Source organism: Anopheles maculipalpis, chromosome 2RL, assembly GCF_943734695.1.
Source record: "Anopheles maculipalpis chromosome 2RL, idAnoMacuDA_375_x, whole genome shotgun sequence".
Classification (NCBI taxonomy): Eukaryota; Metazoa; Arthropoda; class Insecta; order Diptera; family Culicidae; genus Anopheles; species Anopheles maculipalpis.
Window position 1 is genome coordinate 66,417,458 of NC_064871.1, and position 26,049 is coordinate 66,443,506.

Here is a 26,049-nt window from a genome sequence, read left to right on the forward strand (position 1 = left end):
TGGAGCCATCAAAAACCCACGCCAAGCATTGACCGGGGAACAGGTCAGCCATAACAGGCATCGATCCTTGGGTGTCCCTGGTTCACCAGCATGTGCTCATAATATTTCCCTTCTGTGGCCAATGTCAAAATGAGCAGCACAGAGACGCACGGTTCATGTTTTACTCTACCAAATGTGGTGGGAAATTCCTGTTCTGTTCGTTTTGCTACAGACGAGAAGGACGTATGCTGTGACTGATGCCACCGAAGGTGCGGTGGAAAGATTCTCCAAGGTTAATAAAATTTCACCGAACCTCATCCAGCGTCCAGTGTTCGGCTATGGGCAGGAGATTTTCCGTAACACTTGCTTCTTGAGATAAAGCGTCCAGCGGTAAGCGTTAAGGTTTTGTGTAGATCGTATCGGTGTGCATAGGATCGTCTTGATAGTCTCCCGAGAGGATGATTTTACGCAATAGCACGAGCATACCGTCTCGAAAGGTGCGACCAGACTCAGGACTACTCGCAACTTACGTACAGGTTCCCGGAACTGAAAAGAAGAATGTACGCATTCCTGTCTTAAATCGTACATTTAGTTCGAGGAAGGAAGCTTTGATGATGTGGAGGTAGGGCTAGGCGTAGAGTGGCATTTTTTTCCAATAAACATGTATGATATCAATATTTCTTACCATCGTGTTCACCTCAAAACCACTCGGGCAGCAAACACACACACACACATACAATCTTGGTCCGGGTCCAGACGGAAGAGCTCGTTTTCGATCTTTTGCCAGTTCTCGGAGACAGCCGGGGAACCCATTTCTCGCTTCCTAAGCCTGTGTGTATGTGCTTTGCTTTCGAAAGTGTGCATTTGAGAAAATAATAATAAAACAGCGATTGGTTTGGTCACATGCACGCTAACACACACAATACATACATACGTATATGAAACATAAGCGGAAGAACACATGCCGAGGACACGATTTCTTTATACCTTCTGGGCTTGGGCATAGTTAGGGCACAGGAAACAACCAACACAACGGAGGAAGCAACATGAAACATAATAATATTTTCCCGTGTCCCGTGATTGAAAACTGAACCGAGCGGAAAGACCAAGATCTACCTCAACCACTGCGAAACGTATCCGGACAGCATGTGTGTGTGTGTGTGTGTGTTTGTTTGTGTGGGTTTATGTTTTTCTTATAATACACGTCTATCCGTGACTTTCTTTTTACATCGGCTTGGGGAAACGTCGGAACATGCCATACAAAGCGTTCAAGTCAACTTCAGGAAACGAAGCATAAGAAGATAGAAATTGAAGAAATGTTTTATTCCCTCCACTTGCTTACACCGGGTAGCGCGGTGCACGGGGAGTTTCGTTCGGTTGTCTGCCGGTTTTGACGTGAGCGACATTTCGAAGGGCACAAAGTCTTGGGTTTTGCATGCACTGAGACTCGATATTGGAGGGATATTAAAAATGGAACAATCTTATAGGCCCGTGTGAGCAAAAACGGTGTATGTGTGTGTATGTATGATAAAGTGTTTTCAATTAAATTCGCCTTGCGCCATGACGTCGAAACGTAATGGAGGCGCCCAGTCGCTCACAAATGCAAGGTTTTTACGAGGCCGATTTGTTAAATTTTCTTTTGTAATGTGAAAGAGACAGTCGTCATTTTATGCTACATTTAAAATTTACAAAAAGTTTACAATTTGCAGAAATGCTACTTAAAAACGATTAAAAAAAAGGTAAAAATAACACTAATTTATTGTCTCTATTTAACGGCATAGACACATTGTTAAAGCGATTGGAACGTAATAGCAGAATAAGCCAAGTTTTAAGCCGAATAATCATTAAAATAAAATGGTATGACATATTTTTTTAACTTGTCCTCAAAAATACGTATTTGATTTTTTAAATGTAATTTTCAGATCATTAAAATAGTAAGCTGAAGTCATTGGTAATCTTTTATTGGTGTATTCTTTAAAAACAACTATGTCGAGGACTGTTGAAACTTTCAAGCGCCTAGAACGAGTAAAGTTTTGTAAATTGCACGCTTTTAATTCTCTGCTATGCTGTTTGTAGATAAACATGACATGATGTAAATAAACAAGTGATTTTTTGGAATGAACAATAGTGATATAATGGTAGATAAATACACCGTTTCGAGCCCAGGTAAGCATTGTTCAGCTGCTTCCGTATCAGTGTACAACCGTAAGTAAACATTTGACGTACAACAAAAATGTTGCAGTCTATCTGTGCATAGTCCAAACGCAAATGAAGAAAGTTCAAACGCAACGAAACATTTGACATCGGCGAAATCAATACACGTTTATAACGGTGTACCTGACTCATTCTCCTGGGGTTCTCCTAGACGATAAGTTAACATTCAGTGATCACATCTATTACACTGTCAGCCGAGCCAACAAGGTTTTAGGAATGATCTGTACGATGTCTAAGGATGTTCGGGAACCACTTTGTCTCAAAGCTCTGTACTGCAGCTTGGTTCGACCTATTCTCGAATACGCAAGCATTGTTTGGTGCCCGACTAGTCAGACTTGGAGCACTAGAGTTGAAAAAGTCCAGCGTAATTTTACGCGGTTAGCAGTGAAACGCTTGTTAGGCAGATCGTCAAATATTCTTCCTTCGTACCCTGCACGTTGCAGGTTACTTTGCTTAATGTCGCTACACGATTGCCGTGCTTTCTCTCAAGCATCTTTTATTCTTAGCAAGTGGTTTGCTAAGAAAGGTTATTGACTCGCCTGCTCTCTTATCTAGAATTCATATGTACGCTCCATCTCGTGTGCTGCGGCAGCGGATTTTTTTGTTTATCCCTTCGAGACGGACGATGTATGGTTCCAGTGATCCTCTACTTCAATGTTTTCAGGCGTTTAACAATGCTTCTCACCTATTTGATTTTCATCTTTTCCATCAGTCTTTCCAACGCCTCCTCCTACAATTCTTTGATTCGTTCTTTCCATCCGTGTAGTAGTTTTTTCCTTTCTGTTTGTTGTTTCTGCAATGCCTAGTTTGACTGAAGCCTATCGATTGTCGTCCGTTTTAGCCTCTGTGTATTTAGTTTAGTTTAATTTTTAAATCATTTAGCAATTAAGTCACTTATATGTAGCCCTAGCGGCAGATATTTCGTTTGAAATAAATAAATAAATAAATAAATAAATATTCGTTCATTGAACTGACTATCTCGCTAGGAAGAAATGATGTCAAGGTTTGTTTTAAGTAATGGCAGGCCAAGATCTCTACGGGTTGTAGATTCAAAGAAGAATACGAAGCTTTTGTTCATTAATTCTTCATCTTCTTCACCAAAAAGTCAAATTATTTTTTATTCTTTAAATTGAATGACTTGGTTTCATGCCAGTAAAAACAGTGGTTGGTTTTATACAAGAAATGCAAATTGCGTCTCACGTGTTCTTTTTTCTGGTGTTTTTTTTTTTTTTGTTTCAATTTAAGTTCATCTACTGCCAAATTTATGTGAGAGAGGAACGATTTTCCAGATAAAAATGAGACATTCATGCACCATCCACAGCGTGTGTTTTAACAAAAAATCAAGACTGTAGGCTTTAGTTAGAATTTCATTGTTGCCGTTTTGCGGAATGCTACATCAAGGCTACCAAACTTTCGGCAGATAACTGTGGCAGTTGGGTGAACTGTGGTGGAAGTTGCAGAAAGTGAACATCCTTCCGTGTGACAAACCACACCACGGAAACACACTCACACACGTCTGCAACCATGCACAAACACACCCAGACAGCGTAAAACTAGGTCGCACTGAAACCACCAGTGGATTCTGTTTCCATTAGCGCTCGAACGCGCCGTCACCGTACCGGCGGTAGGTAGCCATTGCAGTCGCTGGACGTTGCAGCCTTCTCTGACGTCATGTCTGCAGTGCATCATGCATTCCTGATTTGGGGAAAGTTTATAACCACTATGCTGCTTCCCGCTGCCACTGCTGTACGGTGCTGTATCGAGTGAAAAGCATTCCAGAAAGCACCCGAAAACTCGACCGGCTCCAGTATTTTGGCATCACATTTGCATCTTGGTCACGGGGTAAGCTAGCAAAAACGGTACACCGGGAGGCTGTAAACATGGATAAACTTTTCCCTCGTTGTGTCATGTCGACTCTGTGAGGCCTTTGGAGGTACGGTATATTGAAACCGATCCTGCTCCACCCGCAATATCACATTCCATGTGGATTTTGTAAAAGCTTGATCCACTGGTTCACTTATTTCTTTTCGGCTTTCTATCCCAAACAGCTAGAAAGAGAACCTACAAAAAACAATGTGGAAAAAATGGCCAGTTTGTGAAGCGCTTTCTCGTCGATGTGCTAGCATCCGGCAGCCAGGGAGTAAAAGCTTTTGCTCGTCCTGCTCTCGACCTTTTTGAGGCAGTGAAAGTGAAGGTGCAATAGTTGAAGAATCCACCACTAACCTGGATGATAGAAATGAAAGCCATGTGCATCCCGGTGCAACTAAGGGCCGATGGCCGACTGCACCGATGACACAGTGCACTAGAGCTATGCAGCTTGCATTGGAATGCAATACCGAGCGACTGATATGGAAGCTATGCTCACCGACGCCAGGCTAGCGGAATGAATTGTAATGCCCACAATGTTCGCTCGGGCAACGGACATCGGTTGCAGCTGGATATGGTTCGTGCTGCGGGAATGTGATTGTTTGTGTGGCCAAGTAGAAAATCGATAGAAATCTTGGTAAGTGTTGTGCTACGGCAAGGAATAGCGAACACTACGATGGATGTAGTCTGTTATACTCTGGATACGTATTGTGGTAGATGATTGAGATAGAAATTACTGTGACCGTGTTATGTTGTGTACGATGCATGGAGCACCGATGGGTAGCAGTAAATTGAATTGAATGTATTGCGATTATGCTTGTTTAAATATTATTCGCCTTTAAGATGGTGCCGTGTTTTGATTGAAAAATGTTTTAAAGCTGAACAATTAGCAGACGCTTATTGTTGGACAGCATTTACCTACCTTTAGTAAAGGATTAGTTCATCCACTGCTTGAGGAACACTTTTCAAATGATCGTCAAAAGTTGTTTAAAATTCTTAAACTTATCAGATGTAACATTCAAATAAGGAAATAAAAATATCAGTAGCACATGGGATAATATTTTTCAATACCCTTAGAGCATAAAACAAATATTATCATTTAAACTAAAACTGGTTTCAGAACGGTTAACTTCTAAACTGTCCGATACACTGAACGTCTTCACTTCTTCTAAGCTGAAACTCTCTCTTATTTCTTAACTGATCGGTCCTTATTTATGAGTTTGGACTATTATGGGAACGTCACGTTGGAGTGCCGCGTGCGTTGGTGTCAGGTTACTGCATCGTCCGGTGTGCGATGCAGTTCTCACGGTTTTGGGAACACGGGCTGCTGGTTCTGGTGTCGTCTTTCGTCTGCTCTTGGTCAATGCGCATTTGCAAGTTGTTGATGTCGTATGAATCGTGTTGCATTCTCTGTCTGGATGGTGTTGTGTTCTAACTCATGGTCGTATTTATAGTCATATACATAAAACTGCAGCATAATTTTACATTGAATAAACGTATGACATATGACAAAGTTTTTCTTGATTTAAGGCTCCATTTTATGCCCCAAGAGAATATTCGAGAGCCGAAAATACTTTTCCCATCAAATAAGAGGAAATACTCCTTTTTCTTTTAGCAGCTATTTCAGTACCAAACCGTTTCTCTTATATCGTCCCTGATCCAACATGTATCGGCTTTTTTCTGTCGAATGTAGGTTGTTGTTTGATTTTGTAAGGCATTGAATACGCCAACTTTAGCACCGGATAATCTCAGTTTATTTTAATATTGCTAAAGATAAGATTTAAACTTTCCACTAGAAATCTCTAATTTGGAGGGATTATTTTCGCAACGGTCTACTTACCACACGCAAAGCTTTAAGCGTCTTATCTGAACGCTCGGCTTTTGCTTCCGATCGCATCCAGTCAGAAGTTTAAACTCGCTCCATCCCAGAGCGTACGCCATTTCACAAAGCGTAGCGGTTTTTTGCAATCGTTGTTGTGTGCCATAAAGTTTGATGGACAATTTTATTGGATTAAGCCCGCCAACGTTGGATTTTGGATTGTGCAGAAAATTTAACCACCCCGTCCGACGTACCGACCGACCGGCCGGCCTGGCGTCGGGTGTGCTTCTGCCAATTTCTATTCCACAACAACATGCTACGCTCGATAACCACATCGATTGAATGTTATTAGCATAAAACCCGTCGACAATACTGCGAACACATCGCAGTTCCTCTTGGACCGCAGCGTCTTCTTCTTCTGATGTACCGTGCTGTGTTGCTATGCTACCGTCGAATAGGTTGCGTGATGTAGACGATGATGCTGATGATGATGGCTGATGAAGCCGTTTGGCTGCAAAAGGGAAGGTCATCGATGGAAGCGATGAGTATGGACGAAGACTGATCCAAACATATCCTTCTCGCCTGGATGCCGCTCAACGCTTCGTGGGATGAAGCTACGTGAACAGCTCAAACGCATAAACCAGCAAAGCATCAACAATGGATATTGGCAGCAAGCTGAAACTGTTCCTGCCCGTCAGGCGATCATGTTCGATCCATTGTTTTGTGTGCCGTACGAAAATGTACCTCAGCGAGTGCCGATGGGCTTAAGTTTTAGCGATGGAAACAGTGCAATGTTTGTAAAGTAGCACAATAAAACAGCGAAATCCAACGATTTTCACTATGACTACGAATGAGTTCGTTGGATGGAAATGGTTGCTTCTTTTGTGATTGGTCGCTTCACTTCGATACTGTACAAGTGAAAACTTCCAGCCCAAGCACCGTACCCGCGGGACCGTACAGTATCTCCGCACTCGACGCTTTTGTGCTTTCGGAGTGGGAGGCAAATTATTAGCAAAGTTTGTTACCGCAGCTATTTCTTGGCGAGCCTGGAAGAAGAGCACTCCAGGACATTGACCCTTGTGTTGCGTTTCGGGAGATAACTTCAAGCAGCAACTTTCAGCAGCTTGCTTTGAATTGCTAACTTTTGACACCGTTGCTTGCTGTGTGGTGGCGGCTGCCTCCTTGTTGGTTTGTGGCGCGAGTTCTTGCAGATCCGATAGACCGAGATTTGATGAGCCTGGTCGATGAACCACCGTGCGTGGAATGTTTGAACAGCTGTAGTGGTAGTGCGTCCTCCTCCCGATCTCTCCGAACGCCTTCGTTGCGATAAAATTGGTACCACCAAGTGAAGCTACTGACGACAACTTTGGACTGTTTATCGTACTCAAGGCGCTAATCTTATCGGTACGGTGCGTATTTTGGGTTTCAGCAAGTTTTAAATTGCGATATTTTATCGATGCTGCACGCGCACTCATGCTGACGAGCGACACAAAGACAAAAGTGCGGCCCAGCAATACCGGCCCGGCAAGCACGGAGGCCTTTTGTTGGGCTTCTCTTTGTTTCCTTCCCGAACGTCGGCGACGTCATGACGTCGCGAAAAGAAGTCAATCAAAAGTCAATTTTCCAACTTGAATTAACTCGCCTCGGCACGGGCTACGTCGCTCCTTTGTTGAGCATTACTTTTTGTGCTCGATTTCAGCTCACCATCAGGGAAATCCAGGCAGTAGCTGGTAGCGTTGGTTGTTGTGTTTATGACTCTTTCCTAGTGTTTGCAACGAAAAACGGGGTGTTACTATCGCCTCGAATCTGCCCGCTATCTAAACCATGTCCATCGGGTTGCATACCATTCAGGCGCACAAAACTTTTAAATGACATATTTCCCCAAAGAAAAGGGGTTTTTCCTCACTCATTAGCACAGATGTGGATGGCATCGGAGGGAGTTTCCTTTTCTGCGTGAACGGCGGGGCAGCACAGACTAAACGAAGACTCCAGTTTGCTGTTGCGATCAATTAGATTTGATGATCATTAAAATTGATTTCTTGAAGCGGATTGAAAATTATCATAAAAAGGAGTATCGCTTTTTAAGCGATTGTTGATGTATTTTCTTTTTATGGCAAGCGGGTGCTTAGGGTTTACTGCTGAAAATAATGGATGCTTTCCACTGAATCCGATTTCTAATCAAGAACCCCCATCATTCTCATTTATTTTTTTCCACACAGAATCTGCATGAATCGTCTGATATTTCTCGTACTTGCGTCTTGCTCCAGCTCAACTTTTATGCATATCCAATGCCGCTCGTAAAATCCTTTAAAGGAAAACTTCCACCTCAAGCTTCACACTTGGTTGGTTGAAATGTACCGTTCGGTTGACTTTTACCACCAAGTCGCACCAATACTACGCGAAAGCTCTAGCAGCCGGTTTTTGAGCGAATTCGATTAATTTTCCAAATGAAATTGATGCTCCGAAATGGCAAATATTTGCACACAAACCCTCAGACCGCTCTCGCTTTGTCCCATTTTTCCTCCCATGTTTGACTTGCCTTGGGAAGTGTTATTTACGCGCGAATCCTTGAGACAGTATCTGGCAAGCAGCTTCCACTTACCCGTGCGTTAGTCAAACAGAAGTTCTTATCTGCTTCTCACCTGGTAATGGTAAATATGCTCGATATGATATGGCTACCGTACCGTGCCGATACACAAATCTAATGGCGGGATGCGGTGTTTAAGGCACACGGAAGAAGTTGTTCTCTTGCTTCGATGCGAGAAAGTTTTCCGCACCGTTCACCGGTGAGATGCGGCGGTACACGACGTATTGCTTGTCTTGTTATCTTAATTAGATCCATAAAACGAAAGCCAACTCAGCTGTACTGTTTGACTTTTGTCGCTTGGATTGGTTTCTGGATCTCGAGCTGGGTTCGTTTAACAGTAAGCACGCGTCGATGGTTGAACCCAATTGCTGCAGCCATGTACTTTATGATTACAGTTTACGTATGCGAAACGGATTGAATATTTGAATAGTCATGTAGGAAATATAAGTAATTTTAGATACGAGAAAGCAAACAATTTAGTTAACCAAAGATCCACTGTTTTGCACAGATTGTTAAAGTTTAATAAAGTTTAGTGAAGTAGAAAAAAACAAGGATTGTAAGGGTTCACAAGGATTTCTCAAAAATGATGTGCTGTCAAATTCGAACTCTGCAAAGCCTCCATGTTGTTATTTTATTGCTGTAAAATTAATAGTAGATTGAAAATGCTTATCGGCATTTTGAGTCTCCCACTACAGCTATAGGTTTTGGTGACATAGCGTTTGCTTCAATTAAAGATATTGGTTGAACAGCTCAGACAAAACAATTAAAAAATATATTGACTTTACGCGTAAAATGAAGTGATGAATTTGACAAAATTATGAACATCTAAATAATAGTGAACAATTATTAATAAAGCTTGTAACAAATACATTCATTAAATAATCATGCTTCGACTTCTTATGCAAATGACTGAACTTCACTTAATGTTACGAATTGAGTTATAAAACTATTTATTTATATGAACTTATACATTTATGGGCCTGATTGTGAAACTCAAACGTCTTTTCAAACGTCACATAATTGTCACTTTGTTATTATGACTTTCCGTTTGGCTGTCCGTTTGGTTAAATCAGACGTTTAAAAGTCGATGACTGATCTTTGTCAATCACAAAGTAAAAAATTTGCATTGCCTGAGCGGAACGGAAACGCGCGTTAAACCAAAAAATTTCCGTCAGTCAATTGCAACGGAAAGTATAGTTTGCATTTATAAAAAAACATGTTTAAACGTAAATCTATAGAAAAGTGTAAATATTTTACGTGAATATGTTATGACAATCATTTTGAAGTCGTTTTAATGATTTAATTTGGTGGTTTGCAGGAATTATTCTGAAGCAAAAACCACGAAAGTCTGCCACGAAAAAATGTCCACCACAGAAAGTATATTATTAAAACAAACTGATTTATTGATCTACTGATTCTATCATTTCACATTTAGAATTTAGAATAGAATCATTACTGATTCTGATACTGATTAACTGAGCAACCTGTGCTTGTATGAATGTTTGCAAAAAGTCGACGAAACATTCGTCGACTCTAACGGGTGACCATAATACAAATTTGCTATCCGTTTGGTTAGAGTCTTTCCGTCGGAATGTTTTCCATTTGGCTTTGACAATCAGGCATTAAAGCATCTTATCAATAATAAGGCCTGCCTATCATTGAAGAAGAAAGAAATAAATAGTAAAATAAGTAAATTCTAAGTACGTAGCGGGTTTACACATAACTTACACCTATCTTTTGAGTTGTAACAGAAGCATATAATTTCCATCGTTTGCAAGCATTTCTCCAATTTGAAAACACGATAGTGAACTTTGTTGTCTCAAAACCCCAACATACCGCTGGCAGTGGTTTAGTTTGTTCCTTTCATTCTTGCTCTATCATCAATATCATCTTCCCCCGAACGACAGTAAGTAAGCTTACGAATCGTAACATAAAGCAAATTTTACTGAGCACGAAATCGTGCAACGAATTCGTTTCCAACTTGATCCACGGAGAAGAACCTTCATGTCATCAGGATTCACAGTCATCATACTACCATTGTGCAAAAATAAATAAAAAAAAGCAAACAAAACAAAACAAATCCCATCAAACGCTACATTTCGCTTATGTATCTGTGTTTGCTGCGTTGAAACATTTATTATTATCATCTTCTTTCTGGCCCGTTTCGCGATATCCTTTCGTTCGAAATTACAGCTTTCGATCGTTTTGATAAAGCCCTACGAAGGCGTCGTAGCACCATCACACTTACACTAAGGATGTGTGTGTGTGTGTTTCGTCTGCTGGTATGTATGGGTTTGAAAATGGATGACGACTCCTCTAACGGCGTTCGATACGTGCCACGATTTGGGGAAGCTGATCGCGTGCCCTCATGCTATTTATGCGCACATCGAAACGCCGTTCGTCTCCGTACCATTTCGTTGCAAAAAAAAAACGGTATTCAACATTGTTCTTCTATGATTTCGTCTGGTCCTGCTTTCCAGTGGGATGGAAGATGGATAATAAAGCTGGCTTACAAATGCTGAGTGACTGTAGTTCTCTCGTAATGGAGTTTATATAAACATTTGCCCTTCTTTGCAATGTATGTTTTTGTTTGTGTAGCTTCTTTTCTGATGATTAATATCTCTCCCGCCATTTTGCTCGTGTATGACCGTTTGACTCATTTTAATGTAATGTTTGCTTTGCAAATAATGATAATCAAATCGATTGCACTAGTTACCATAACTAACCTCAATCCCATTCGTTTACACTAACCGTTTAATGATTTTTGCTAAATAGATTCTAAACTAGCTGTTCTTTCAGTTTCACGGGAGGGAAAGGGTAGGGACTAACACGGGAACAGGAGGATCATGGGTTTTCAAATCTCACGCACTGCTTCACTTTTGTAGTCTGTACACATGCAAACAGATAATAAATTTCGTTCCTACTCACTCGATACATCCCATATCTACACACAGTTTCTTTAATGTCATAGGTTGGACATTTTGGGGCTAACTGAGTGGCGAGTTTTGTGTTAAAATTTCTATTCCAATTCCTTACACTAACTGACACTGACCACATGCCGATGACCTTGATTCGGTTGTGTCAGGTGAGTCAATTCCTGGAAATGTTCACCCACCGTCGGGAAACAACCCTTAAGAAGTAACCTTAAATATCGCTTCGATTCGATAAATCCTCCGAATACTTTTTTAAATTTCACTACCTTTCCCACCCAAGTCAGTGGGTTTCCATGGGCTGCTAGACCTTCACAATTCCAGTCACAATTCCGGATGGTTCGGAACCATTCAGCTGTGTGCCGGTTGGTGAAGAAAGGAAACAGGCAAACGTCTAGATACATCCCTACGCTTTTATTCGGGGCGGCATCGTGTCTTATTTACAGTTGAGATTTATTCTCCCGGTACGGTCACTTTTACCATCCCGAATGTGAGCTTGATTTGGGTGTCGACCTCGTGCGGCAATCGATCGAAAGGGCCAGCATAAAGAACTTGGTTCCAGAATGCAGAACCAAGCACATCCAAGTACATTCCTTTTTTCGGCTAATCTTTGCTCGCTGTTGGTATGGTTAAAAGCTAGCGGCATACAAAAAAGCGAATCGACTTTAACTTGTTGCAAAAGGGGAGCGCAGAAGCTTTCAAGCTGGTTGAGATTTTTTGCACTCACCTAGAAGAAGGCGATGGAAAGATTTATTGATTGGAAAATGGTGAAATGGCTGAAAATGCTTCCAATCGATTGAATTGATGTTTTTGCCGCTGCCGTTGTGTCTGGTAAGTGAGAGGTGAATAAATGAAGAATTATTGCACTGCCAATCAACTGCACGGAAGATATTGAGCAACAGCGTACCAGCAGCTCTGGCACGTCTGGGATAAACATGTTTGCTTGAGAAATTAAATATCATGCATTCCTATTTACCGCCCTTCCGATCGATTGCATGCATCCCCTTGCCGACGACAAGCATTCGTTATCGTGTTCTTTGTAGACCGATCAACCCCGTTCACGATCGTTTAGCGTTTTGTGCTCATTTGTGTCCTCACACAGCTTCCTGGTCGTCGTCAGCTGTGCTGTACCGATGCTATACGGTTACCTCCTGGATCTGGACGCGTTTCTTGAGCGTGGCCGTACTGCCAGCGGGTGGGCCAGCCGTGTTCCCTGTGTTAGCTGTGGCCACCGGCCCACTGCCGTTCGCGTGATGGTGCGCGTGATGATGATGGTGGTGGTGATGCTGATGCTGCTGGCCACCCATAGACGATGGGTCGCTTCCGGGTGCCGTCGTGGTCGAGCTCACCAGGTCCACCGTTATGACGTTGCTGTTGGGTTGCGGTGGCAGTGTTGCCATCTCACACTCCCGTTGCTGATAGTGATGCGGATGATGTTGGTGTAGACTATTTACAAGGATGGAGGTCAATGGGGCGATGGAAGAGGAAACGGTGCCCGAGGAGGTGGAGGCGCTGCTACTGCTCGTTGTGGAGCGGATCGGTGGAAGGGGCGCTTTGCTGGCACGTGGCAGCGTCTGATGATGGCTGACGGTAGCGGTCGGCGTTATTGTCACTGCCGTGTGGGCGACGGTACTGATGTGCGGTGAGATTAACTGTAAACCATAGGTGGGAGACAGAGAGAGGAGAGAGAGAGAGAGAGAGAGAGAGAGAGAGAACGAATTAATGAAAGTCATCAAATTTGGGATGCAGTGCGGAATATTGAAAAATCAACTTTGAGTAAGGTGTTCGCCAACTGTGAGGCCTTGGGGGAAAATTTAACATTATTAAATGTTACTAAAATTAAAACTTTCATCGCTTAAAATGATTGTAAAATTCTCAAAGCTGGAAGGACTTAAAAAGAATTTTACGCTGATGATATGTTTGATGTAACATAAAGATATTCTTTACTTTAAGTAATACTTTATTAACATTATTAATAATGTTTTATTACTATTAATAACATTATTCTTCGTTTTTGACACTGCGACCAAAAGGCCAAGATCTTCTGTCGTTACTGGCATTGCTCAATTCTAATTAAATCAATATTTTTTTACTAGGAAACGGCTCGGATGTGATTCGATCCGTAGAGCGGGAGGTAGAGCTTAAATCCAGAGATCTTTCTAAATGCGTTTCAGCTTGGAAAGGCAAAATCTGTTCATGAAATTCAAAGACGTTTAATCGTTGTTGTAAGTTCTATGCTTCGTTGTTTTTTGGAAAATCTGTTGTATTGTTCAACTTTGTGTATTTTTTACCAGACTTGAGATGTAGGTCATTGGAGCAATAGATTATAATATACTATTCCGTTGACAGGCGAAAGACACTAAACTAAACTATTTCTGTAGCTCAATACGCAGGAATATCATGTAGAGATTGTAGTCAAGTAAAGGACGTTAGAAATATCATGCCAAGACATCTCGTGGGTTTTCCGTAGAATGTGGTTTAACCGTACAAAAGGTACAATATTGTTGATCCGAGTCAATTGTCGGATACATATAGAAGAATTCTTCTAAGAAGACTCGAGGCAATGCTTAACATAAGGTTGTGGATGGTTTCATGTGAATCATGGATCTGTACTCCTTGGCGAGCATTACACTGTTCGTGGAATTATTACGACTTTAAATCGATAACGTTATCCTTAGTGAACGTTACTTCCAACTAGTATAAGAATGATTCGTTTGTCTTGTCAACTATTTCTTTATTTATATAACTGTGTAGCATTGATAGTCTAAAGACAATTTTAAAGCAGAAGAAGCCGCTCTAAATCCCAGGACATTCCATGTGTAGCGAATCCATGTGAAGCGTTCTGTTGTTGTGACAAGTCTAAGAATAAATTACATAGTCAAGGGAGAGTAAAGAGCAGTTCAAATTATTGGTAATTTAATCAGTAAATCTTATTCAAGATACAGAATATCTTTTCCTCTCAAACTAAATTCGCCATAATCTCTGACAAGTTCAAGGTATTAGAATCAATCAAAAGAACAGCTTGAGGGTGTTTTACTCAACTTGATCTACATTATTATACATTAAACATTAGGTACACTTTGCATACTATTTTAAAAATATAAGGAATAATGAATTCATCTGCACCTAAAACAGGCAACTATTAAATATTACTGTGGCAAATTCGCATGGCAAGGGGAAGAAGCATCAGCTCACACTTGCGTCCAACATTAATCTCAATCCATACAATCTGACGCAAATTTTCTGGTGAGAGTTTTCATTTAATCTCCCTCTACATCTGATCCACCCGAGCATTCCCCACTCCCTCCACAATCACACCTCGGGGCTGCGTTTTTAGTTAATTTTTCTCCTCGTTCACCACTTTAGTGGCGTTTCACTTTCGGGACCATCGCTTAAATGAATTAATTGAGCATTAAAGCAGCAGGAGCGAACAGTTGCCCCCTGTCGTCCGCTTACACGAAGCAACCGTCCACATACATTATTCATGGAGTGTGTTGCTGTGCGCACATATAATTAACTGCTGAATAATCAACGGAATTCATCATCCAGCCGCCAGAGAGCATCACCTTCGGGAGACGATCATCTCGAGCCGGGGAGCCTCATCAAGCTCAGCGTGAAAGGCGCGCTTTTAGAACGGACCGAACACTTACTGAGGCATTTCATTTTTCATAACAATAATTCCCCTTTCGAACAACGCCGGCTTGCGTTCGGGGATATGGTGTTTTGTGCGTTTGTGTCACAACAGATGTTGTTTTCCCCGTGGCGGGGGAAAGGAAGCTATGTTCGGAAGCTTCTTTTTTCCACCGCGCGTCAGTGTGTGTCTATGAGTGCTTAAATATTTTAATGAGCAAAGCTTCATACAACCGGGTGCTTAAAGGTCGAAGGTTTTGTATCTCTGGTAAGGTGAATATTCTTCGGTCTAGTGATGAGCAGAAGCGTCATATATAACAAACGGGTCGTGTGAGAAAATCAATCAATCAAAAGCAAACCTTTGCGGTCAAGTCTTGACGGTCGATATGTGTGGGGTGTTGTCAGATGCTAAATCTATGCTTAGAAGAAGCCATGGGGCTTGAGCGTCAGGATTGTATCCCACCCCCCCCCCCCCCCTCCCCTCCTGTCGCTCAGTTATGCTAATGCAGCGCACCCGCCGGCCGTGTCCCGCTACCCGGAGAATGGTTTATGCTCACGAAGATAAATCGATACGCATGATGGGGCAGTTTCTGGCCGTGATGAGATTATCGTGGATGAAATATTACCCACACCAATACGCATTAGAGTGCGAGCTTACATCGAGGACCCGTCATGGGGCATGTCTGCAAACGATCTATTTCCACTGGTCACGTATCCACTTACAGTATGCAGGGTAAGGAAAAATATGCGCCGTGCCGTAAGTGAAACGGTACGAAGGTAAAAGAGTGTCCCTAGCCTACCCGTAGGGTATCAAAAATTGTTTGACATTCCGCTGGAACACGTGATTCCATCGGTAAGCTCAGCACTCTAGTGGCCTAACGGTGGATCGGTATGCGATACTTAGGCCACTCATGGGAATGAAGTTGTGGGACAGATTTCGGGTAAGGAAAAAAATCTATGGTAGCAAATTTTTTCAAACATACTAATGTCTGTAGGGCAATCGTTTTGTGAATGTTGTGTCGTTCCAATCACATATGAAATGGTGAATTTTTGTTTTGTTAGGAAAGCCATGATCAGACTTTTATTTTTCTTCGTTTATTCATAGAGGCTTTTAGTCTTAGGGACTACATTCGCCTCTCTACTGTACGAATAAGTGGTATAATCTTATACAAAACTATCGTATATGTTGCTTAAATATTTTGGAACACTGTTGCGATTCTGGCATATGATAATTGATAAGTTAAAACTATTGCTTAAGTTTCTGTATAGAAATGACATGTGCGTAAGAATCGAATAGAGAGGTTCTGATGCAGTCTGTCGGGTGATAGAATTGTCGTGTATTCGGTGTCTTGTTGGCAGATGGCTCGGTGTGTCGTGTATCCATGGCAATCGGTGAGGATGTGGCGGACGGTGATGTCAACACCACAACTGTTGCAGAGTGGAGGACTAGATTTTTCTAGGAGTTAGGAGTGCGTAAGCCGGGTATGACCTATACGAAGGCGGGAAAGAACTCGTTGGATGTGGCTTGAATCGGTATCTTCGCATGAAGCGGAGTTGTGCTTGATGGGACGGAGTTTGTTGCTTAGATCTAGGTTGTGCCATGTGGAGTTCCAGTGTTGGGAGATAAGGGTGTTGGTGAAGCACCCATTGTTGGCAAGTTGATCAGCTTTTTCGTTACCATGGATTCCGAAGTGACCCGGAATCCAACATAAAACGATTTCGGGTGAGGAAGGGATGTCGTATTTCAAGGCAGCCACGACACTAGCACTGTCGGTCTGATCAGACTTATGACATGACTAATAAAAATGGCATAAACTGGAAGTATTTGGCTTAATTTTGTAGTTATGTTACTTCGCTTGTATTCGAAACTTCACTTTTAGGACCAAAACACACTCACTTTTAGGGTGTTTTTAAGTCTAATTTTGAGTCTCGAGCTAATTTTTAAAGTCCTGTTGTTTTGCATAATTCGTAGTTCATTTTATACCTTTATTTGAAAAAGAAAATCGATATTTGGAACGGAAATGCAAAATGGAAAATCGGTAGAACATGGCAAATTTTAAAATGAGGATTAATTTATAAATTATAACTTTGTGGAGATCCGTTAGTAAAGGCGACAACGGCACCAGTCTTCATACGGCAGGACCGGTGTTCAAATCCCATCCGGACCGTCCCCCCGTATTGGAGGACTGACTATCTAACTACGTGGTATCGGAGAGTCTAGTAAGCCATTCGATTTCCGGCGTGACCTTAGAGGTCGTTGAGCCAAGAACAAGAATATGAAGAACTTTGTGACATGATTAAAATTATGTACTGATTTATTTATGTATATGCTTTTTATATAATGGCCTGGTATAATATTACAGCAAAAAAACAGCTTAATTATAGAGCAAGATTATGCAAAATTCTTCTTATGGTATATGATTCGATCATTCTACTCTCACGGTTTGAGGGCAAAATTTTCTTATTTAATGAAATGAAAAGTGAAACCCATACACTTATCGAAACTATGATATTTTTGATCTGAAAGACATGTTTGCATTATGCAAGCATGCGTATAAAAGTTCCATATTTTGAACGAATATTAAAAAAATCCATGCTTATGTCCACAATTGAACTGTTTCGTGATCGCTGTTGCGCTTCCATTTTAAATCGTTTCTAAGTTGTGTTTTTTTTCTAACAAATCATTTATCCTACATTTGAAACTATGAGCGTTTGAGCCAAGTTCCAGGCATGGTTAAACATGCTGGCGAAAATCATACCCTCGCTTGGTCCCTCAGGGGCCACGTTGCCGATTTTATATCCAAAAGCATTTAGGTTTCGTCCACTGGTCAACCAGCCAACATCGTTCACAGTCGTTGTTCAAATATAGATGTGAGCTGGTTTCCGTGCATTTTCTCCTCCGAGCTTGTCATTTTCCTCCGGCACAATCAGGTACAGCGAGGGCTTTTTTTATGTGACCAAAGCAATCGACAACCTTTGTTTGCCTATTTTCGTGTGGCTTGCAGCAAATTGGGCTTGGTTCGTGTTTCGATTTCACCCTTATTTCTCACTTTACTACAAGCTTCAGCTTTTTCCCGCCTGTGAGTGAGCAGGCACAGTGCTGTGAGCCTATCATTTTCTGAAACAATTTTATCTTCCCGATGCCTGCTTTTTTTGGTTATTTCGTTCCACGTCCGTACCCCATTGGGAGTATAAAAAGGAGGAAAATATGCAAGAGAAAAATAAAAAAAGGCTCACAGACGCGTGAGAGATCAGAGACATTTTCCGTTCATTTGAGCCCTTGTAGCCAGACCCCCACACAGCACGCCCGATACTCCCGGAAGGGTAAATATCAATTACCATTTTTTATCTTTCACAGCATGTTCGCAGCGATGTCCCTGTTTTTTTTTTGTTGGAGCTTCCTCGGGCATGCTGCGTATCGTTCCATCCTCGTTATCTTGGCGATGGTGGAATTGTAGGAAGGGCATGGTGCTTGAGATCGGTGCGATGCGATTTCTTTGCTACTTACTTCCCATTTTGGGGTTCGGGGTTTTTTTTTCCTTACCCAATTTTCCTTTTCTTGGTACAGTTTCTTCCACGGTTGCTCCCTTTCCCTTCCGCACATTGCTTCCGGGCTAGACAATCGGATACTAAAGTGCTGCTGGCGTCGAATTTATCGTGCTACAGGGCATGGTTGAGTATGCAAAAGCTAACATGCCCTCCAAATAAGGAATCGGCACCTTCGTTCAAATTGGCATTATCTACCCTAGCCGGGTAGACAATCTATTTCATGCTTATCAATGGCTTGTTTTAAAGAACTTCAATTGAAGCTGCTCTGGAAAAATTTGAATAAAATTAGCCTCCATTTCAGGGATAATCGGGAGCGGGAAACGAGGATATAACAAGGAAACACTGTAACGAACTTGTAACCCTTTCTCCTCTTGAAACCATGCTAGTCCCCTACGCTTGTTTTTGATCAGTTTTGCCCACGGGAAAACCTAAATTCCTTACTTACACCAAAAAGACTTCAAACGGCAAAAGCCCCAAAGGGAAGTAGATGTGCCAAAGACGAAAACACTATCCTTTAAACTGGCTCGGACTTGGGGAAGGAGGCACTGAGGAAGTTGAGGCAAAACCTCCAGTCTGGCAGTGCTGCTTCGCCTTTCCCAATCCCACTCGGGCATCAATCAGTCATGTGTCAGCCAATCGTGGCAGAAACACAGGCAAGAACCGGCAAGAAGAGCGGCGGCTCGTTTGCAGACGCAAGCATAAATCTACGAGGGATGGTTTTTCTTTCCTCCTTCCTTACGATTCAACGATATGTCGAGAAATGGAAGATAAATAAAATACAAAACCTTCCGATGGAGATGGATTTGCCCGCTTGTTCTGATTCGTACGATAATTCAATGTTTTCAATCGGTCACACAGATTCCAAATTCAGGAGCGAGAGAAAACCGACCGTTATACCAAGATAGATTGAGGCTAAAAATAGCTTGCAGCCTGCTGCTGCTGTTTGTGGTACGATGAAGCGGATGAAACACAAATCAGGGTGCCTTCAAGCAACTACTAGCGATACACTCGGGCAGATCGGTTTCACTCGGACGCATTTGATTGATGTGCGGACGAATGGACGCACAATTAAGGGATGGAATTTAAATTTGTTTGCCAATCGAATGAAGATCTGTTTGTTGAGATCTGTCTTTTTTGTTGATGCTTGTTTGTTTGCTAAAATGGTGTTGGTGGTTGATCAGATTTTAAGCAACGTCCTGGCTGCATTTTTTAAGAAACCTCCTGGCTGTATTGTTTAATGAAAGTTTAACAATAATTTAAAATTTTAAGATTGAAACCGTGTCTTGTCAATCACTTTGATTCAATAACTCTAAAATATCTGAAAATTTGCTTACTTCATTTCACAAATTACAGTTTTCTTGTCAAATATTGAACATCAAAAAAAGAAATAAAATGAATGAATAAATTAGGATATCTAAACATTCACACGAATTACCAGGCATTGCATTGCCCTGCACACATACTACGATTCCCAATAACGGATATTTTGGTTATACGTTTCAAAGGTGGCATATTATACATAAAACACGATACAATGTTTCTCCAAAATGTATGTTTTATTTTACTCTGAAACATTTCGTGCAATTATTTGAGAGTGTAGTCCTGCGATAGAGTGGGCCACCCGGTTGTATAGGCGACAGCGGCGCCGGGATTCAAATCTCATTCCCCCGTAGTGAGGACTGATTATCCAACCAATGTAGTATTGGCTAGTCTAGTAAGTCGTTTGATGGTTGGCATGCCCTTAGATGGTCAGGATAAGTCAAGAGGAAGAAGCTATCTGACAGAAACGAAGGGTCTATATGAAAGGATTGAGAATCCACGCGACGACATCAAAACATCTGCTTAGCGGTGTTAAGAGATACGTTTAGAAATGCGCATTCTTATTTCGAATCGAATCTATTATCGGCTTCACATAGTCATGCGATGCAAATGTCTTCGAGTAACACTTGAAATGCGGGCTATATTGCACATTGATTTTTCTGGAAGTTCTCATCTACTCTTCAAGGCACGATGTAACGAGAGGACGCCTCCATTTTTGAATGGCGTGCGCTTAGTCCTACATTGTCTTTGGCGACATTTCTACTGCAAGGATCTCGATGCTCCTGCGCTTTCATCCTTGATTTATGTTTATGATCCCTCCTACCGTTTACGAAAAGAATCATCTCTCTGTATTTCACCTAGTTGTACACACTTCGACCAAAATGATCATTGCACACGAGCGCTTACGTCCTTTAATGACTCTTATCACTGATTTGAGCCTTGCATCGAAATATCTCAATTCCGATCGTGTCCTCCGACAATTCCGATCCTCTTCAAGAGGAATGAATTACAAGCAAGCGGAGCATCGTTGGAGCAAGGATGAAACGTCCTTGGAACTAGTTTCCTGGAGACGAACATTACAAATTCCTAAGTCTCAACAGGCGGTCAAACATCGAGCAAGGGGCAAGCAGAAGAATTAGGATCTCTCATTTTTGGTACGATGGGAAAACGTGTGGTACATTTAAGAAAACTACAATTCGTGCAATTTTTAACCTGAAATTTTATAAAGATTTTGCTTCATACTTAAACATGATCCATTTTCTAAATGAATTATCATTTTTAACAACGATATTTTGATCAAACACAAAAGCATACAACAGAATACTTCATTGATTCGTTGTAATTTCAAAACGCATTCAAACATTTTCTAGGAAGGCAAATAATGGAGGTTTGTCATGCAAGGTGTGTCCTAGCCTAACGGAAGTTCGTTAGAAACTGCTTCTTTAAGCCAAGATTATGGTTTTCGATCTTTTGTTGGGTGTTCTTTATCTCGCTTCCGTTTCGTTACACGTGGCACTCCCGTGCCATTGAATGAAGTTGGGAGACTTTATTAGAACAACACATACATACAAACACAAAATTATACACATGCACAACAGGCAAGCGTGGTGGGTAAGAAAGGTGGTTTGGTCTTAATGAAAATGTCAGAGAATGATTTAATCAGAAGGACGCATGCTACGCGCGCCTTTTCGTTGCATGCGTAAGGGCTGGAGAAGAAAGAGCATCCGAGATTGGAACTTCCGGAATCACTCACACTGTCCCGGGCAGGAATCTGGTGCTGTGACTGCTACCCTTGAACGCTTCGCTAGCGTTCGAAGAAACGGCAAGGTTCACGAGGTCGAGAATAAATTGAAAGAGGAGCTTTTTTCGGGATGAAAGAAATTGATTCGTATTGCACATACACAACAAAAAAGGCACGAAACGATCCACGACGAAATTGCAAAACCGAAATGATGCGAAAGAGACTGTGAGCGGCTGTAGGAGAATGTTGTGCTGGGCACGTTAAGGGACAGCTGTACCTTTTCGGAGTGTCATTCCCGTGGCACCCACACACACACATAGATCCGGGCTAGCAGCAAGCAAAGACGTTGAGGTAAGCGAGCAAAAATAAAACGTCTGTGCTCTGAGTCTCCGAGCCGCAACTAGGAACGGAAGCCACCGCAAACCGAGCCACCAACCGGTACGGAAGGAAACCCCTGCCAATCTGCCTTCCAACTCATAGCTCCCTCGGTTGTCCCCTTTTTTGTGGTATTAATGGAGTCCATTAACGACATTCAGCTTCCATTATTCGTCAGCAAATTGAGATGAATGAACGATGGCATCGTCCGGCTTTTTCTTTTTTCTGCCAGACTGGACCCGATCGAAGAAAGTGTGCTTGGTCACAAACACACACAAAAAAGTAGCAAAACTCTAAAGGATCGGGCGCTGATGAAATGAACGTGGTTTTGTGACGTTTATTGGCATTTCCTTCGGTCGAATTAATGTTGACCTAAACAATCACCGGATGAAGCTGAGGGTACATGGGGCGACCTTGGAGGAGCAGTGCAAAGAAAGGGGTAAAAAACAGATTTGCAATCAGGCAACCGTCTTTTCGGTGCTTTCAGTGATTATGCTGTAGAGGTATGTTAAAGGATTATCGTATTCATTAGAGAGACGGAGACGAGACTGAAGCACGGGTGGGTCCCGGCTGCTCAAATGTTCGGTGCAATTTGAACGGAAAAGATGAAAAGGTTTTCAACGCTTCTTTACGCTTAGCAAAGCGGGGTACGACCAATCATTATTTGCTTTTGTATGTTTAGAAATTTGGAACTAGTAGTTTTACTAATGAATTGAGTGATGGAGTATGCAGTCGGTCTTTTTATGTACATTCCGAAAACATAGCATTTGAAAGATATGTTTTTTGCTAGATTCTATGCAGAAAGCAAGTTAAAACCGATTCGTCTTAATATTAAGAATATGATAAAAAAGTTTCCCATTTATGAAGAGACAATACTGAGTATGATAAACGAGCTTATACAGTTTAATTAAGTAAACACTACAGTCTCGCCTGTTCTGAGTAAAGAGGAATAAATATTCCGAGTTTCAGAAAGAGAACAACTGAGAGGTTTAAAGAACAATAATGACAAGGCATTTTCTTCTGATACCCGGACTACTCGGTTGATCAAACTTTTTATTGCTGGATGTTGTCAGACATGATATATTTGACCACTATTAATTCACATTCTACGAGGGCTGACAATAAAGTAAGGTCTCCAACGCTGCAACTTCGCCAGATCACGCTCTAGGCGAAATCTGGCAACACCGCCGTGTTCCTTGGTTCCCCCACTACCACTTTGCTGCTGGGTGAGGCTTCACCGACCTCTCAGTCTTGACTGAGCAGCTGTCAACGATGGAGGTACCCCTCGCGTCAGCGTCCAAGTGCGAATTGCGTTCTGTATAACGTTTTTTGAGTGCGAAAAAGGTGACACCTATTGAAATCCATTGTCAACTAGTTGAAGTTTACGGGGAAAAGTGTATGGACATAAAAAACGTGCGTAAGTGGAGCCGCGAGTTCAATTCCGGGCGCACTAATGTTCACGACGAGGAGAGAAGTGGCCGACCGTCGGTCTCGGATGCGATTGTTCAAGCAGTGGAGGCAGAAATGCTCAAAAACCGCCGTGCGACAATTAGGGACTTGGAAGAGAAGCTTGGACGAGTGTGTAGCAGCGAAACAATCCGTCATATCCTTGTGAACAACTTGCAGTATCACAAAGTTTCTGCCCGATGGGTGCCGAAACAGCTGACCGAAGACCACATGTGGTCAACACCTGGCTGCGCGAGACGGACGGAGAGTGGTATTCTGCCGGCATAGACAAGTTCATCGAGCGGATGCGCAAGATGTTGGAAAAAAATGGCGATTATGTAGAAAAGTAGCCAAGACCTTGGCCTTTCCAACGGTGTATCGCTTTTTGTAAATAAATGTCATTTTCTATGAAAAAAAAAATTGGAGACCTTACTTTATTGTCAGCCCTTGTATATGTGCAGTTTAAGCAGAAATTTCTTCCCCTCGCTAAGTGATTCTTTCAACAGCATATGATAGGAATACTATCCTTGCAGTTATTTAAACTGCATTCAAATTTCAGAGAAATCGAGCCTCTGCCTGTTACACTTCCGTATTAGTCCTTCCTTTTCTTTGCTTAACACTTCTTAGCTTAGCTTATAGGTCACGATGGCCATTTCCCAGGTACTAACCGGTTTTTACTGCCTAAACCCTCCATGAGCCAAATCACTAACATTTTCAGGTTACCATCTAGGGCATTACTTGAGTAATGTCTATATCGTAACTCCCGAAGAAAACGTCTCGGCGTCACTACTCCTTGGTTAGGGTAGTCTGGCGTCTTAGGTTTTACAATCATCGTTGGTAATTGAAAGAGATAATAGGTCTGATTATCACATACAAATTGGCAAGACAATTTGTCAAAAACGGATGATTCGAATAATGACAGCCGTTTGGGAATGGAAAGGCGCCAAAACTCACTCGGTCCTATGTTTTTCCAGTTCGTTTTCTTGAGCAGTTCCATCCAAAATGTAAGTATTTTACTTCAGAAAGGATATTCTTGAAGAAAAGGACGGGTAAAAAAGAATCGACGGGTATCTTGCAGCTCCTTCGGTTCCATTTCAAATTAAATGTATTAGGGCGCCAACGTTTCTACCAAAATATTTAAACACTTGGTAAACGCCACGGTGAAATTTGGCTGAGCAATTGCTACGAGGGCTGACAATAAAGTAAGGTCTCCAATTTTTTTTCATAGAAAATGAGATTTATTTACAAAAAGCGATACACCGTTGGAAAGGCCAAGGTCTTGGCTACTTTTCTACATAATCGCCATTTTTTTCCAACACCTTGCGCATCCGCACGATGAACTTGTCTATGCCGGCAGAATACCACTCTCCGTCCGCCTCGCGCAGCCAGGTGTTGACCTCTTTCTGAACCTCCGCGTCACTTTCAAACTTCTTCCCTCCGAGATATTTTTTCAGGGCGGGGAACATGTGGTAGTCACTTGGGGCCACGTCGTTACTATAGGGAGGGTGGTCGATGATGTATCAGCCAAATTTCTTGAGCAGGTCAAGGGTAACGTTGGCTATGTGCTATGTGCTCCTCGTCGTGAAAATTAGTGCGCCCGGAATTGAACTCGCATCTCCACTTACGCACGTTTTTTTATGTCCATACACTTTTCCCCGTAAACTTCAACTAGTTGACGATGGATTTCAATAGGTGTCACCTTTTTCGCACTCAAAAAACGTATTACAGAACGCAATTCGCACTTGGACGCTGACGCGAGGGGTACCTCCATCGTTGACAGCTGCCTCACCCAGCAGCAAAGTGATAGTGGGGGAACCAAGGAACACGGCGGTGTTGCCAGATTTCGCCTAGCGCGTGATCCGGCGAAGTTGCAGCATTGGAGACCTTACTTTATTGTCAGCCCTCGTATATTGAAATATTTCCCGGTTCCATTTTGATAACTCCTAATCGCATGAAACCGCAGCGTAGCAGCCAACATTTCTTTTGGCGTGAGTCCTTTTGCCCTTACAGGTGAAAACTTTGGCTCAATTTCATTAAGAATATCGAGGAAAATTTCCTTCGATACACGAAAATTTTTCTGAAATCTGAAAAGTGCAACCTTGAGAACATATCAAAAAGGTTTTACCCAAAAGTTTCACAGGTTAAACTCACGCTTGATTGGTAAGCTCCAAAGGATCGAAGCTCCATACGAAGCAGCCGACGTTGTTAGATAGAATTGTCCGTTATTTTATCATCACTACTGCTATCATCGCTCACATGCTTTGAAGAAATAATTTTGATATCCTAAATATTAGCTACAACACCAAATATCTTCTCAACAAGAACGCTTTGTTTACTTTTTTGGTTTTGATTTGGTTGGTTTCATCACTTTAACCGATTGATTTCGAAGGTTTGAACGAAAAAAAAAATTTATCGAAACATGCTTGTCGCAAGAATGGTTTCATAATGCAATTTTTGTTTCCGTTTGTATTGACAAGCTTGTTTTGAGACTTTTTCGTTTGTAAGAGATAATTGAGCCTAATGAGACCCTTCCAGTACTCAACGGTGATCTACTGCCTCCATAGAAGTACTTGCTACCGCTGCAATATAAAGC

The 26,049-nt window shown here is 41.9% G+C and overlaps 2 protein-coding genes across 2 annotated transcripts in view; both read right to left on the bottom strand.

Annotated features, from left to right (window-relative positions):
* The window catches only part of LOC126556462 (splicing factor 3B subunit 5), a 334,510-nt gene that overhangs the window by 154,228 nt on the left and 154,233 nt on the right, over positions 1-26,049 (bottom strand). The window lies entirely within an intron of this gene.
* The window catches only part of LOC126568787 (neuroligin-4, X-linked-like), a 74,742-nt gene continuing 61,178 nt past the window's right edge, over positions 12,486-26,049 (bottom strand). Inside the window, exon 14 of the mRNA XM_050225415.1 lies at positions 12,486-13,047. Within this exon, the coding sequence (XP_050081372.1) occupies positions 12,532-13,047 (516 nt within the window). The 3' untranslated portion in view covers positions 12,486-12,531. The remainder of the gene's footprint in view (positions 13,048-26,049) is intronic.